General features: G+C 34.1%; 1 protein-coding gene across 3 annotated transcripts in view; it reads right to left on the reverse strand.

The window, feature by feature from the left end:
* Positions 1-12,732, reverse strand: part of KIAA1328 (KIAA1328 ortholog) — a 368,530-nt gene that overhangs the window by 344,610 nt on the left and 11,188 nt on the right. For 2 of the 3 annotated variants that reach the window (XM_029224084.1, XM_029224091.1), the window contains exon 4: positions 8,810-8,904. The exons of the other annotated variant lie outside the window; for it this stretch is intronic. In XM_029224084.1, coding sequence (XP_029079917.1) covers positions 8,810-8,904 — 95 coding nt within the window. The remainder of the gene's footprint in view (positions 1-8,809; positions 8,905-12,732) is intronic. 3 annotated transcript variants of the gene reach the window in all.

The raw sequence follows: 12,732 nt of genomic DNA on the forward strand, positions 1-12,732 counted from the left end.
TGATGTAAAAATTCCAAACAGGGAATCCCTGGCAGTCCAGTGGTTAGGACTCACCGCTTTCACTGCTGGGGCCAAGATTTGATCCCTGGTTGGGGAACTAAGATCCTGCAAGATGCGTGGCATGGCCAAAAAATAAATAAATAAATAAGTAAAATTAAAAAATTAAAATTCTAAACAAAATACTATAAAAGCAAGTCCAGCAATGTAGAAAAACAATTATAACAAGTGAGATTTATTACAGGTATGTAAGGCATGTCCAACATTTAAAAATCAATTAAGATAACCCACCAAATAAATAGCTAAAGAAAACTCATATGATATAGAGGCAGAAAAATGTATTTTACAAAACCTTGCATGGAATCATAACAAAAACTCAGCATAGAGAGAAAGTTCCTCAACTTTCAAAAGAGTATCTACAAAAAATCTACAGCTAACATCATACTTGATGATAGATTGAATGCTTTCCACATAAAATCAAGAACATAGTAAACATATCCTCTCTCAACACTCCTACTCACATAGCACTGGGAGTCCTAGCCAGGACCATAAGAAATAAAAAGCATACACATTCAAAAGAAAGTAATAAAACCGTCCCTATCTACAAATAACATAATTGTCATTGCCCCAAAGAATCAACAGTAAAACCTCTAGAACTAGTGAGTTCAGCAATGCTCCAGGAATCAAGATAAACACAGAAATTTCATCACATTTCAAACAGCAAACAAACATGAAACGACAAATGTGAAAACCAAAATTTAAAACACAATACATTTATAATCGCTCCAAAGGAAATTAAATACTTAGACATAACTGTGAGAAAACATGTACAGGATTTATATCCTGAAAATTATAAAATGCTGATGAAAGAAATCAAATAGTTAAATAAATGGAGAGTCTTGCCATATTCATAGATTGGAAGACTCAACAGAGTAAACATGTCAATTTTTCCCAAAACTGATCTATAGTTTTAATGTAATAGCTATTAAAATACCAGCAAAGTTTTTTTAATAGACATTGACAATCTTCTAAAGTTATCATGGAAAGGCACAGGACTAGAAGAGCTACAATAATTTTGAAAAAGAATAAAATGGGAGGAATCATTCTATCCAATATTAAGGCTTACTATATAGCTACAGCAATTAAGACAGTTGGCAGAAGGATAGAGACATAGATCAATGGATTAGAAAAGAGAACTGAGAAAGAGACATATGCAAATATGTCCAACTGATTTCTGACAAAAGTATAAAAAAGATTTCAACAAATGGCACTGGAGCAATTGGACACAGTAGGCAAAAAAAAAGGAAGCTCAACCTAAACCTCACACCTTATACAAAAATTATTGCAAAATGGATCATGCACTTAATAAAAAACATAAAACTATAAAACTTTCAGAAAAAAAAAGGAGAAAATCTTCAGGTGCTAAGGCTAGGCAAAGAGTTCTTAGACTTGACAATAAAAGCATGGTCTGTAAAAGGAAAAAACTGATAAACTAGACCTAGTTAAAATTAAAAACATTTGCTCTATGAAAGACCCTACAAAAGGGATGAAAAGACAACCTACAGACTAGGAAGAAGTATTTGCAAACTACATATCCAACAAAGGCTCTCTATATAGGACATATGAAGAACTCTCAAAATTCATCAATAAAAAAACCCAAATATTACACAGGAAATGGGCAAAAAGGATGAACAGACATTTCTCTGAAGAAGATGGCAAATAAGCACATGAAGCAATGTCCAACATCAATATCCATTAGAAAAATGCAAATTAAAACCACAATTAGGTCTTCCCTGATGGCGCAGTGGTTGGGGGTCCGCCTGCCGATGCAGGGGACGTGGGTTTGTGCCCCAGTCCGGGAGGATACCACATGCCGTGGAGCGGCTGGGCCCGTGCGCCATGGCCACTGAGCCTGCGCTCCGGAGCCAGTGCTCTGCAACGGGAGAGGCCACAGCAGTGAGAGGCCCGCGTACCGCAAAAAAAAAAAAAAAAAAAAAAAAAACTCAATTAGATAACACTAAATACCTATCCAAATGGCTACAATACAAAATAATTATAACAAACATTGGCAAGAATGCAGAGGATGTAGATCTTTCTTGCATTGTTGGTGGGGATGTAAAATGGTAAACCCTCCTTGAAAATAGTTCAGCAGTTTCTGACAAAACTATATATGCATTTATGACACAATATTCCAAGGAAATGAAAATGTTACGCTCACACAAAAATCTATACATTGAATATTCACAGCCGTTTCATTTCTAACAGTCTGAAGCTGAAAACAATCCTTTAACAGGTGAATGGTTAAAGAAAATGTAGTACACCCATACCATGGAATACTATTCAGCAATAAAAGGAACAAACTATTGATACATTCAACAACTTGGATGGATCTAAAAAGTACTATGTTGAGTGGGAAAAAAAGCTAATATCAAAAGGTTACATACTGTATGATTCCATTTATATACCATTCTTGAAATGACAAAATTATAGAGATGGAGAGTGGATCAGTGGTTGCTAGGGATTAGGGAAGGAGAAAGCAGTACAAAGGAAAACAGCTATGTTTATAAAAGGACAGCATGAGTGACTCTTGTAACAAAACTGTTTTGCATCTTGATTGTGGTGATGGTACACAAATCTACATATGTGATAAAACTGCACAGAACTAAATATACACACAAATAAGTACATGTGAAATCTATACAAGGTTGATGAATTCTATCAATATCAATTTTCTGGTTGTGATATTGCACTATAGTTAATCAAAATGCTACCATTGGTGAAAACCGGGTAAAGGGGACACGGACTATCTCTCTGTATTATTTCTTACCACTGCAGATGAATCTATAATTACCTCAAAACAAAGTGTTCTTTTTTTAAAATGTACCACTGTGCTACTCCATTTTTATTTCTGTGAGTCCTGGATTAGAATAAAATAAAATGTCCATGAGTCTGGTAATGATAAAAACAAATGGGACAAATGGATTTCCACATGCAAAAGAACTAAGTTGAACCACTACCTCTTACCATACACAAAAATTAAACCAAAATGAACCAAAGACCTGAATAAAGAGCTAAAACCATAAAACTCATAGAAGAAAACATAGGGTTAAATCTTCATGATCTTTGATATGGCAGTAGTTTCTTAGATATGTCACCAAAAGCACAATCAGCAGGAGAAAAATTAGAAAATTTAGACTTCATCAATAGTAAAATCTTTTATGCTTCAAAGGACACAATCAAGAAAGTGAAAAAACAACGTACATAATGAGAGGTTATTTGTAAATCATGTATCTTTTAGTGGTCTAAAATCTAGAATATGAAAAAAAAATCTAGAATATGTAAAACTATTACAACAACAACAAGACAAACAACCCAATTAAAAAATGGGCAAAGGACTTGAATAGACACTTCTCCAAAAAAGACTTACAAATGTTGACATCATTAGCCACTAGGAAAATGACAATCAAAACCACAAGTAGATACCACTTCATACTTACTAGGATGGCTATTATCAAAAAAATGAAATACAACAGGTGTTGGTGAGGATATAGAAACATTGGAATCCTTGTACACTGTTAGCGGGAATATAAAGTGGTTCAGCTGCTGTGGAAACGATTGGTAGCTCCCCAAAAAGTTCAACATAGAACAACCTAAGACCTAGTAATTCCACTCCTGGGTATATAGCCAAAATAACTGAAACAGGTGTTCAAACAAAAACCTGCACATGAATATTCATAGCAGCACTACAGTCAAAAGGTAGAAACCCAAATGTCTATAAACGAGTGAATGGAGAAACAAAATGTGATGTATCCACACAATGGGGTATTTTTCAGCCGACCTTGAAAACATTACGCTAAGTGAAAGAAAACAGACACAAGAGGCCACATATTGTATGATTCCAGTTAAATGAAATATCGAGAGTTAGCAAATCAATACAGACAGAAAACTGCTTAGCTACTGTCAGGGGTTAGGTGGAAAGGGAGAATGGGCAGCAACTGCTTAATGGGTACAGTTTCCTTTGGGGTGAAAATGTTCTGGAACTTAAAAGTGATGGTTATGCAAAACTGTTAGTGTACTGAATGTCACGACGGGTCAATTGTATGTTATATGTATTTTACCACATTATGGTAAAAAACACAATGATTTGACATATATATAAGGTTCTAGAATAGTAAAATTTGCAGACAGAGAAAGTAGAATGGTGACTGCCAGGGGCTGGCAGAGGGAGGAATGGGGAGCTTTAATGGGCACACAGAGTTTTAGTTTTGCAAGATGAAAAGGGTTCGGGAGGCTGGTTGAACAACAGCGTGAATACATTTAACACTACTGAACTGTAGACTTAAAAATTGGTTAAGATGGTAAAATTTATGTTATTTGTATTTTACCATAATTAAAACATAAAGTTAAAAAATACATAATGACTTTTCATGAAAACTACAAGCATTTCTCATGTTACAAAAATCTCTAATAAAATATTAGCAAATCAAACTCAGTAATAGATGAAAAACAAAACCAAAAACCACCATGACCAAATGAGGCTTAGGCCAGGAAGGCAAGGTAAATTAAGCATTCAAAAACCAATCAACATATTTTACCAGAGTATAACAGAGGAAAAAAACATATTATCAGCACAGTAAATGAAGAAAAATCATTTGACAAAATTCTACTCCTATTTATGACTAAAAAAAAAAAAACACCTCACCAAACTAGGGACAAACATAAATATCCTCAACCTGATAAAGAACATCTACAAAAAACCTATAGCTTACATTGTGCTTAACAGTTAAAGATTTAAGATAACAAAAAGAAGGCAAAGATGTCCACCCTCGTCACTTTCATTCAACATTGTCCTGCAGGTTCTAGCCAATGCCAAAGGGCAAGAAAAAGAAACAAAGAATCTATAGATTGTAAAGAAAAAATAAAACTGTTTTTATCTGTAGATGACATAATCCTGTATATGGAAAATCCAAAGTACTCTGGCAAAAAAAACTACTATAACAAGTGAATTTTAAGAAGTTGATGGATACCAAGTCAATATTAAAAAATCAATTCTGTTTTTTTTCAAATTAGAAATGAAATAAAATTTAAAATTAAGTGTACAGTATAATATAAAATTAAAATTACACCATTTATAATAGTATCAAAAAACATAAAATATTTAAGGATAAATACAACAAAATATGAGCATATTTTACACCCTGTACCCCTGAAAACTACAAATCCTGCAGAAAAAAATGAAAGAAAATCTAAAAAAATAATGGAGAGATATGACATATTCATAGATTGGAAGACTCAGTGCATGTTAATTTTCCTCACTTTGATCTGTAAATTCAATATACCCCAAACAAAATTCCAGGAGGCAATGTTCTTTTAGGAATTAATAAGCTGACTCTAAAATTTAGTGGAATGCAAAGGACCTCAAAGAGCCAAACCAATTTTCAAAAAGAACAAAAAATCAATAGGATTTACCTGATTTCAAGACTTACTATAAAATGACAATAATCAAGTTACTACGGTATTGGCATCAGGGCAACATACAGGTCAATGGAATGAAATAAAGTGCCCAGAAATAGGCCATGCATATATGGTCAACTGATTTTTGACAAGGAGGCGGAGGTTAATTCTGCAGAAAAGATATAGTCTTTTCTAACATAGGAAAAAATCTTTGCTACTGTGGGATGGGCAAGATTTCTTAGATGGAACACTAAAAACATCAACCATAAAAGAAAAAACTGATGAAGTGAACTTCATCAAAAGAAAAAAAAATTGCTTTTCAAAAGAAAATATTAAGAGCATTAAAAGCAAGCTGCAGGTTGGGAGGAAAAAACAAATATTTGAAAACTTACATCCAGAATATATAAAGAACTCTAATACTTCAATGTCAAGAAGGAAGGGGGTGAGTGAAAAAAAAAAAAACAAAAAACAACAGGCAAAAGATCTGAACAGACACTTAACAAAAGACTGGCCAATCATCACATTAATCATTGGGGAAACACAAATTCATTCCACAAGGAGATATCACTATACTCATGAGAATGGTCAAAATGCAAAGAAATGATAATACCAAGAGTTATTGAATATGCGGAATGATGGAACTCTCGTAAGTTCCTAGCGGGAGTGTGAAATAGCACAACTACATTGGGAAACAGTGTGGCAGTTTTTTTATAAAGTTAAATATACACTTAACGTATAACTGAGTAATTCCACTCCTAAGTATTTACAGAAGAAAAATAAAACATCATAGCCACACAAAGACTTGTACATGAATGTTAAAGTAACAGCATTCATAAAAGGCAAATACTGGAACAACCCAAATGTCCATTAATAGATGAATAGATAAACAAATTAAGGTACAGGCATACAATGGAATACTACTCAATGATAAAAAATGCATTACTCCTATACAAAACAAGTTTTTAAAAGTCTCAAAAACACTATGCTCCGAAATAAATCAGATACTAAAGGACAAATATTATATGATTCTACTTATATGAGGTATCTAGAATAGCCAAATTCATGAAGCACATAGAACAGTGGTTACCAGGGAATAGGCAGTGGGGAGAGTGAGGAGTTATTTAATGGGGACAGAGTTTCAGCGATGAAAAAGTTCTGGGAATAGATGGCAGAAACGGTCACACAGCAACACGAATGTACTTAATATCACTGAACTGTACACTTAAAAACAGTTAAGATGGTAAATTTTATGTTATGTATATTTTACCACACACCAAAAATCATTTTGCTGAGGGAAAAAAGCCAGACAGAAAAAAGTACATACTGTTGGGCCAGTTATACTGGTGTGTCAGAACATATAAAACTAAGCAGTAATAATAGAAATCACATTAATGGCTGCCAGGGATGGAGGATAGAGGAGGGGACTGACTGTAAAAGTTCTCAATGTAACTTTCTGGAGTAATCTTACATTTGTCAAAACTCAGTGAAATATATAATTAAAACGGGTACATATTATCGTATATAAATTGCATTTCCATATATTATATTTTAAAATAAATGAATAAGTTTGAGGAGGGAATGAAATGCAACAGAGTAGAAAACAGTATTATAGATATTATAGACTCTTTTCTAGGAATGAGGTTATGTTGTAGTACAAAGAAGGTAGTAGCTAGAGGGAAATATCTGGTCAAAGGAGTATATACTTTATTGCTCAAGGTGAAAGAGAAATGACTGTCAACAGGAAACCAGTTATTTGAAATCAGGTTGAAAATTCAGAGGTAAAAGAACATGAAGGCTAGAAATGTTTTGTTGCCAGTGTTTGAAGTACATGGAATTCTCTCTACTTTCCCACTAGCACAAAACTGTCTTGAAAAAAAAAAACACAGTTTGGCAAGTATGAGTAGAAAAACATAGACTGAAATATCCAGCAGAGGAAACTTAGCAAATTCAAGGAACCAAGAATACATTATTCCCACATACCTGTATGTTAATAGTTAATATAGTAATAACAGGGGTTTTTAGCAGTCAAATTTGTACTAATATTAACCTTGTACTAACACAATGACCTTCTACCAAGAATTGAGCACTTTGCTAGAAAGCAGAAGTTTACTGAAACCGAAACAATATACTCTAAGATGTCAAGTACTCTCTAAGCCTGGTAGCTGAAAATGTATCAGTCAGGACAATAATGGCAATTCAGGACCAGTATATATGAAGTCAAACTAACTGTAATTGCTTTAAGGACATCCACATCCATCTTCGTGGTAAAAATCCTTGTGAGATGATCATAAATTAAATGTTTAACAATTAAATATTTTCCCAATACAAAAAACACTACCTGAGATCATGAAAACTCTACTTCAGGGAACAGAACAGTCAAAGAATTCTAGTGAAAGAGGTTACTGCTTATCTCAGGTGGCATATCAAATTCAGACTAAGGCATGTACTTTGAAAGTTCAGACCTTGTAACCTAAGCCCCCAAAACATCACCGCTTTTTGTCATCTTTTATACCTGTGATTCTATGATTTAATAAGGTAATTTTTAACTTCGGTCTTTCTAGAAAAGCCTCTACAAACATTCTTTTAAGGTCTCAAAATGAAACACTTCATGTAGTTATCTTTAATTAAAAATAGAGAAAGAAGAAAAAGACCTACTATTTCCAAACATGCAATTCAATGATAAAAATAAATATAATTTTATCAGTTTTTAGGTATGGCCTTCCCCTAAACTTAACTTTTATAATTTATATTAACATATTCCTCTATAAGCATCTTCATTTATTATTTAAGACCCCAAAACTTGACATGTATATTAACAAAAAATTATACAAAGTAAATATTCTTCATATACATCATTAATAAACTGGAATAGTACATCCAAACAGCTAAGAACTCTCATTCTCAAAATTTAAAATCCCTTACTTGAAAGTATCAGAAGTTAGCAAAATGACAACTAGTATTCTTGTGAAAGATGACAATAAAATGAATGTTCTTTTCTGTTTCAGACACTAAAGCAAAACCAAAGTGCTATGCCTCTGATTACAATATCAACCTACATCAATAGCAGAGCTAAGTTTCAAAATGTTCCCTCTTGATAAATGACTGCTACAGACATTTCCATGAAACAATTTGGGAAATTAAACCAGAAAACATAACTGGAGAGTGTTTCTTTTCCATTTTACGTTTTTTTCTACTTTTCTTTTTGGCACCACAGGATACCTTTTATTCTAAAAGTCACTGCTCCCATAAGATCAATGACACAATGACACAATGACATGAGAACATATTTGTAATTTTCTATTTTCAAAAAAACCACTCTCTCATATAGTAATGAATTTCATAGAAGGTTTTTTCTCACCTGGCCAGTTCTTTAATTAAGTTTGCAATGCGTCTTTTGTCTTCAAGACATAAATCCTTCAATGATGCACTCTTTATTCCTCCCCTGCAGAAATTCTTAAAAAAAAAAAAAAATCCTTCTGATCAACTTTCACAAAAAACAATTTTTAAGACTTTTTGAGAAATTTCTTAAAATAAGCACAGGAGATGAAATTTCTTGGATCTCTTTTATCTGGTAAAATAGAACACTATTTACCCATTTCATTTAAACCTACTGTGAACTCAACACAGGCTAAGGAACTATCTGTCCACCAGGGGACATCTGAAATTTACACAGAAAAGCACACAGAAAGAACTCTTAGGCGAAAATGTGCCTGCTTAAGTGTTAGGGAGTATTAAGGAAACAACTTTCCCTTGATGAATGTCACAGAAACAAACACCTAATGGAAGATACTGAGAATCTTTCCTACACCATAGCCCCACGGCTGCTTAAAGATGTACTAAGGCTGGCAGCAGAATCACCAGTTCTAAGCTCTCAATATATCCAAAGGTTCATTCCAAAGGGTATTAGACCAAAGAGTAATAGTAATAATAGATAACATTATACCTAGTATTATTAGGAATATTCTAAGTATTTTATACTTATCCATTTAATTTTCACAATGTTATTAGGTAGGTATTATTGCTATTCTACGAGGAGGTTACACATCTTGCCTAGGAATATAGCAGTTAGGTAGTAATATCAAGACTCAAGCATTGATTCCAGAGTCTATGTTCTTACCCACTGTACTATCCTATCTCTTGTGCTATAAAAAGTTCTCCTAGTTATTGAACATCAAAGGGGGGCTTTAAAGCCATGAAACCTAGGGATTCACAAGGGAACTGGAGGTAACATGTAAAAGGAACATGTTAAAAAAAAAAAAGAATCCTTGGCATTTGCGTAACCACGAAGTAGGTTAGTCCAATTACTTCAGGTGGCCAAGAATAATCCAAGACCCCTAAAATGAATCCTGGAATGACTGCTACCCAAATATGGAAAAGACAGGGGAGAAAAAGGAAATGATAAAGAGGATATGGTAAAAAAAAAAAAAAAAAAAAATTAAATGCGTTTGGCTTTAGATATCAGATATGGTCAATTTAAGATGCCAGGAGGATATTCATGTGGAAATGTTTAGTCAGGAAGTTAGAAATGTGGGTCTGGCTCTCAAGTCAGAGTTTTAAAGATTTAAAACTCAGCCATATGTTATTATTGATAATGTTTAGATTTTTCCTTAAAAAAATATTAGTTTTTAAAAATCATCTCCTAACCGACGAAAATAAATTAAAATTGACTTTTGAAAAGACAAGAGGAGAATCAGAAGCATACGACACTGTGGGAGAAAAAAGTTTCAAGAAGAATGTGGGGTTAATGGTGCTAATGATCAAAAAAGTTAAACAATATAAAAAGAAGTCACTGGATTTGGCAATGGGAAAAATTGCTGAAAACCCTTTAAAAGAAATTTCAGTAAACAAAAAAGAGAAACCCTTGCACACAGGCAAGAACTTCAGCAGCATTGTGTTTAGGCAAAAACCTGAAAACACAAATGTTTGTCAACCAGAGTTAAACTGTGGTATATTTATACAATGGAATTCTGTAGCTACTGGTTGTAACGCTGTTGACATTCATCTTCAAACCCATCCCCCACACTCTGTTTTGTGATGCTGAGGCTGAGACTCTGCAAACTTCATTTCTTCTTTGCCACAACATTCTGTTAAACTCTGCCCACAGGAAGAACCAGAGGCTCTTAGAGGAAGAAAGGACACATTTCTTTCTCTTTGCTTACTGTTTCTATCAGTGCCACCCCTGTCAGCGATCTTTACCCTGGCAAGAACAGCTGATTCCAATTGGTAATTCTTCTAGCCCTCATAGAACCAGCCTTTATCATATCTGCTTGGGGATAGCAATACCAGTCAGGCTGGTTTCCCATCATCGGAGGTCAAAGTTCCAGCTCTTAGTGGCTCCCCCTCCAAGCTTCTAGGTTTTAATAATTCCAACTTGTTCTGTTTTCCCAGCCCTAAAGATGGTGGTTGTTTCTTGCAGCTACTACCTACACGATAACCTAGTGTGCCCTTTTTGCTTTTCAGTTCTCCAGCACCAATTTAACAAATCTTTATATTAAATACTCTCAGTAAAAATAACTGACTAAACCCTGACTGAAATATCAGTGAAAGGAAATAAAATGTAACTATATGCAACATAAATAAATCTCAGGAACATAATGTTGAACAAAAAAGCAAATCACACAATACGAGATCATTTATATAAAGTTTGAAATATATATAAAACTAAACATTGTTTAAAAAAATAAATACATGTTTAGACCATATAGGACAGGGGTTGGTAAACTAGGACTGCAAGTCAAATCTGGCCCAAAGCTTGTTTTTGTAAAAAAGGTTTATTAAAACACAGCCATGGGGGACTTCCCTGGTGGCGCAGTGGTTAAGAATCTGCCTGCCAATGCAGGGGACGTGGGTTCAAGCCCTGGTCCGGGAAGATCCCACATGCCGTGGAGCAACTAAGCCCATGCACCACAACTACTGAGCCTGCGCTCTAGAGCCCGTGAGCCACAACTACTGAGCCCACGTGCCACAACTACGAAGCCTGCGTGCCTAGAGCCCGTGCTCCACAACAAGAGAAGCCACCGCAATGAGAAGCCTGCGCACCACAATAAAGAGTAGCCCCCACTTGCCACAACTAGAGAAAGCCCGCGTGCAGCAACAAAGACCCAACAGAGCCAAAAATAAATACATTAATTAAAAACAAAACAAAACACAGCCTTGCACATTCTTTTATACATTGACATACATATGGCTTTTTCCACACTATAGTGGCAGACTTAGATAATTAAGACAGAAACCATGTGTCTCACAGAGGCTAAATATTTTCCATCTGGCCCTTTACAGAAAAGTTTGTCAACCCCTGATATAGAAAAACAAAAGAATGACAAACACAAAATTCAGGATAGAGATTACCAAAAAAGATGCTATGCTATAATAAGGGAAGGATACATCTCTACAGACAGACACTACCTCAGACTGCAAGGAAGTCTGAGACTCTTCCTAGTCAATCTTTCTTTCTTTCTCCTCTCACAGTTGCCAGACTTGTAGTGAAATTTTAAGTCTCTCCTTGAATTATAATAGCATCATGGTAATTCAATGGGGAAAAGAATGGTCCTCTTAATAAATGATACTGGACCAACAGACTATCAGTATGGAAAAATGAACTTGCTATAAAGTTTGTTGCATTTTTAAATCTCTTTAGAAGACAGTTGAAATAAAAGGAAACCAAACTGAAAAGGGGTATGTAAAACTATCTCTATTCACAGATGGCATGATCTTATATATAGAAAATTGTAAGGAATTTACCAAAAAACTATTAGATTAGAACTAATAAATGAATTTAGAAAGGTAGCAGGAAAAAAAAATCAACTGTGTTTCTGGACACTAGCAGTGAAAAATCCAAAAATGAAATTAAGAAGACAATTCCGTTAATAGTAGTACCAAAAAGTATAAAACACAATACTTGAAAATAAATTTAACAAAAGGAGTATAAGGCATGTACACTGAAAACTATAAAACATCACTGAAAGAAATTAAAGAAGACCTAAATAAATAGAAAGACATTTTACACACCATATTCAAGGACTGGAAGACTTAATAGTATTAAGTTGAGAGTACTCTCCAAATGGATCTAAAGACTCAACACAACATAGGGGTGGGGGAGTAGGAAATACAAACTGTGGGGTGTAAGATAGGCTCAAGGATGTATTGTACAACACGAGGAATATAGCCAATATTTTGTAATAACTGTAAATGGAAAGTAACCTTTAAAAATTGAATTAAAAAATTTTTTAAAGAAAAAAAGATTCCCAATCTAATTTATGAGATTAACATATACACAGTACT

Source organism: Monodon monoceros, unplaced genomic scaffold (assembly GCF_005190385.1).
Source record: "Monodon monoceros isolate NGI ecotype Baffin Bay Population unplaced genomic scaffold, NGI_Narwhal_1 Super_Scaffold_1, whole genome shotgun sequence".
Lineage (NCBI taxonomy): Eukaryota > Metazoa > Chordata > Mammalia > Artiodactyla > Monodontidae > Monodon > Monodon monoceros.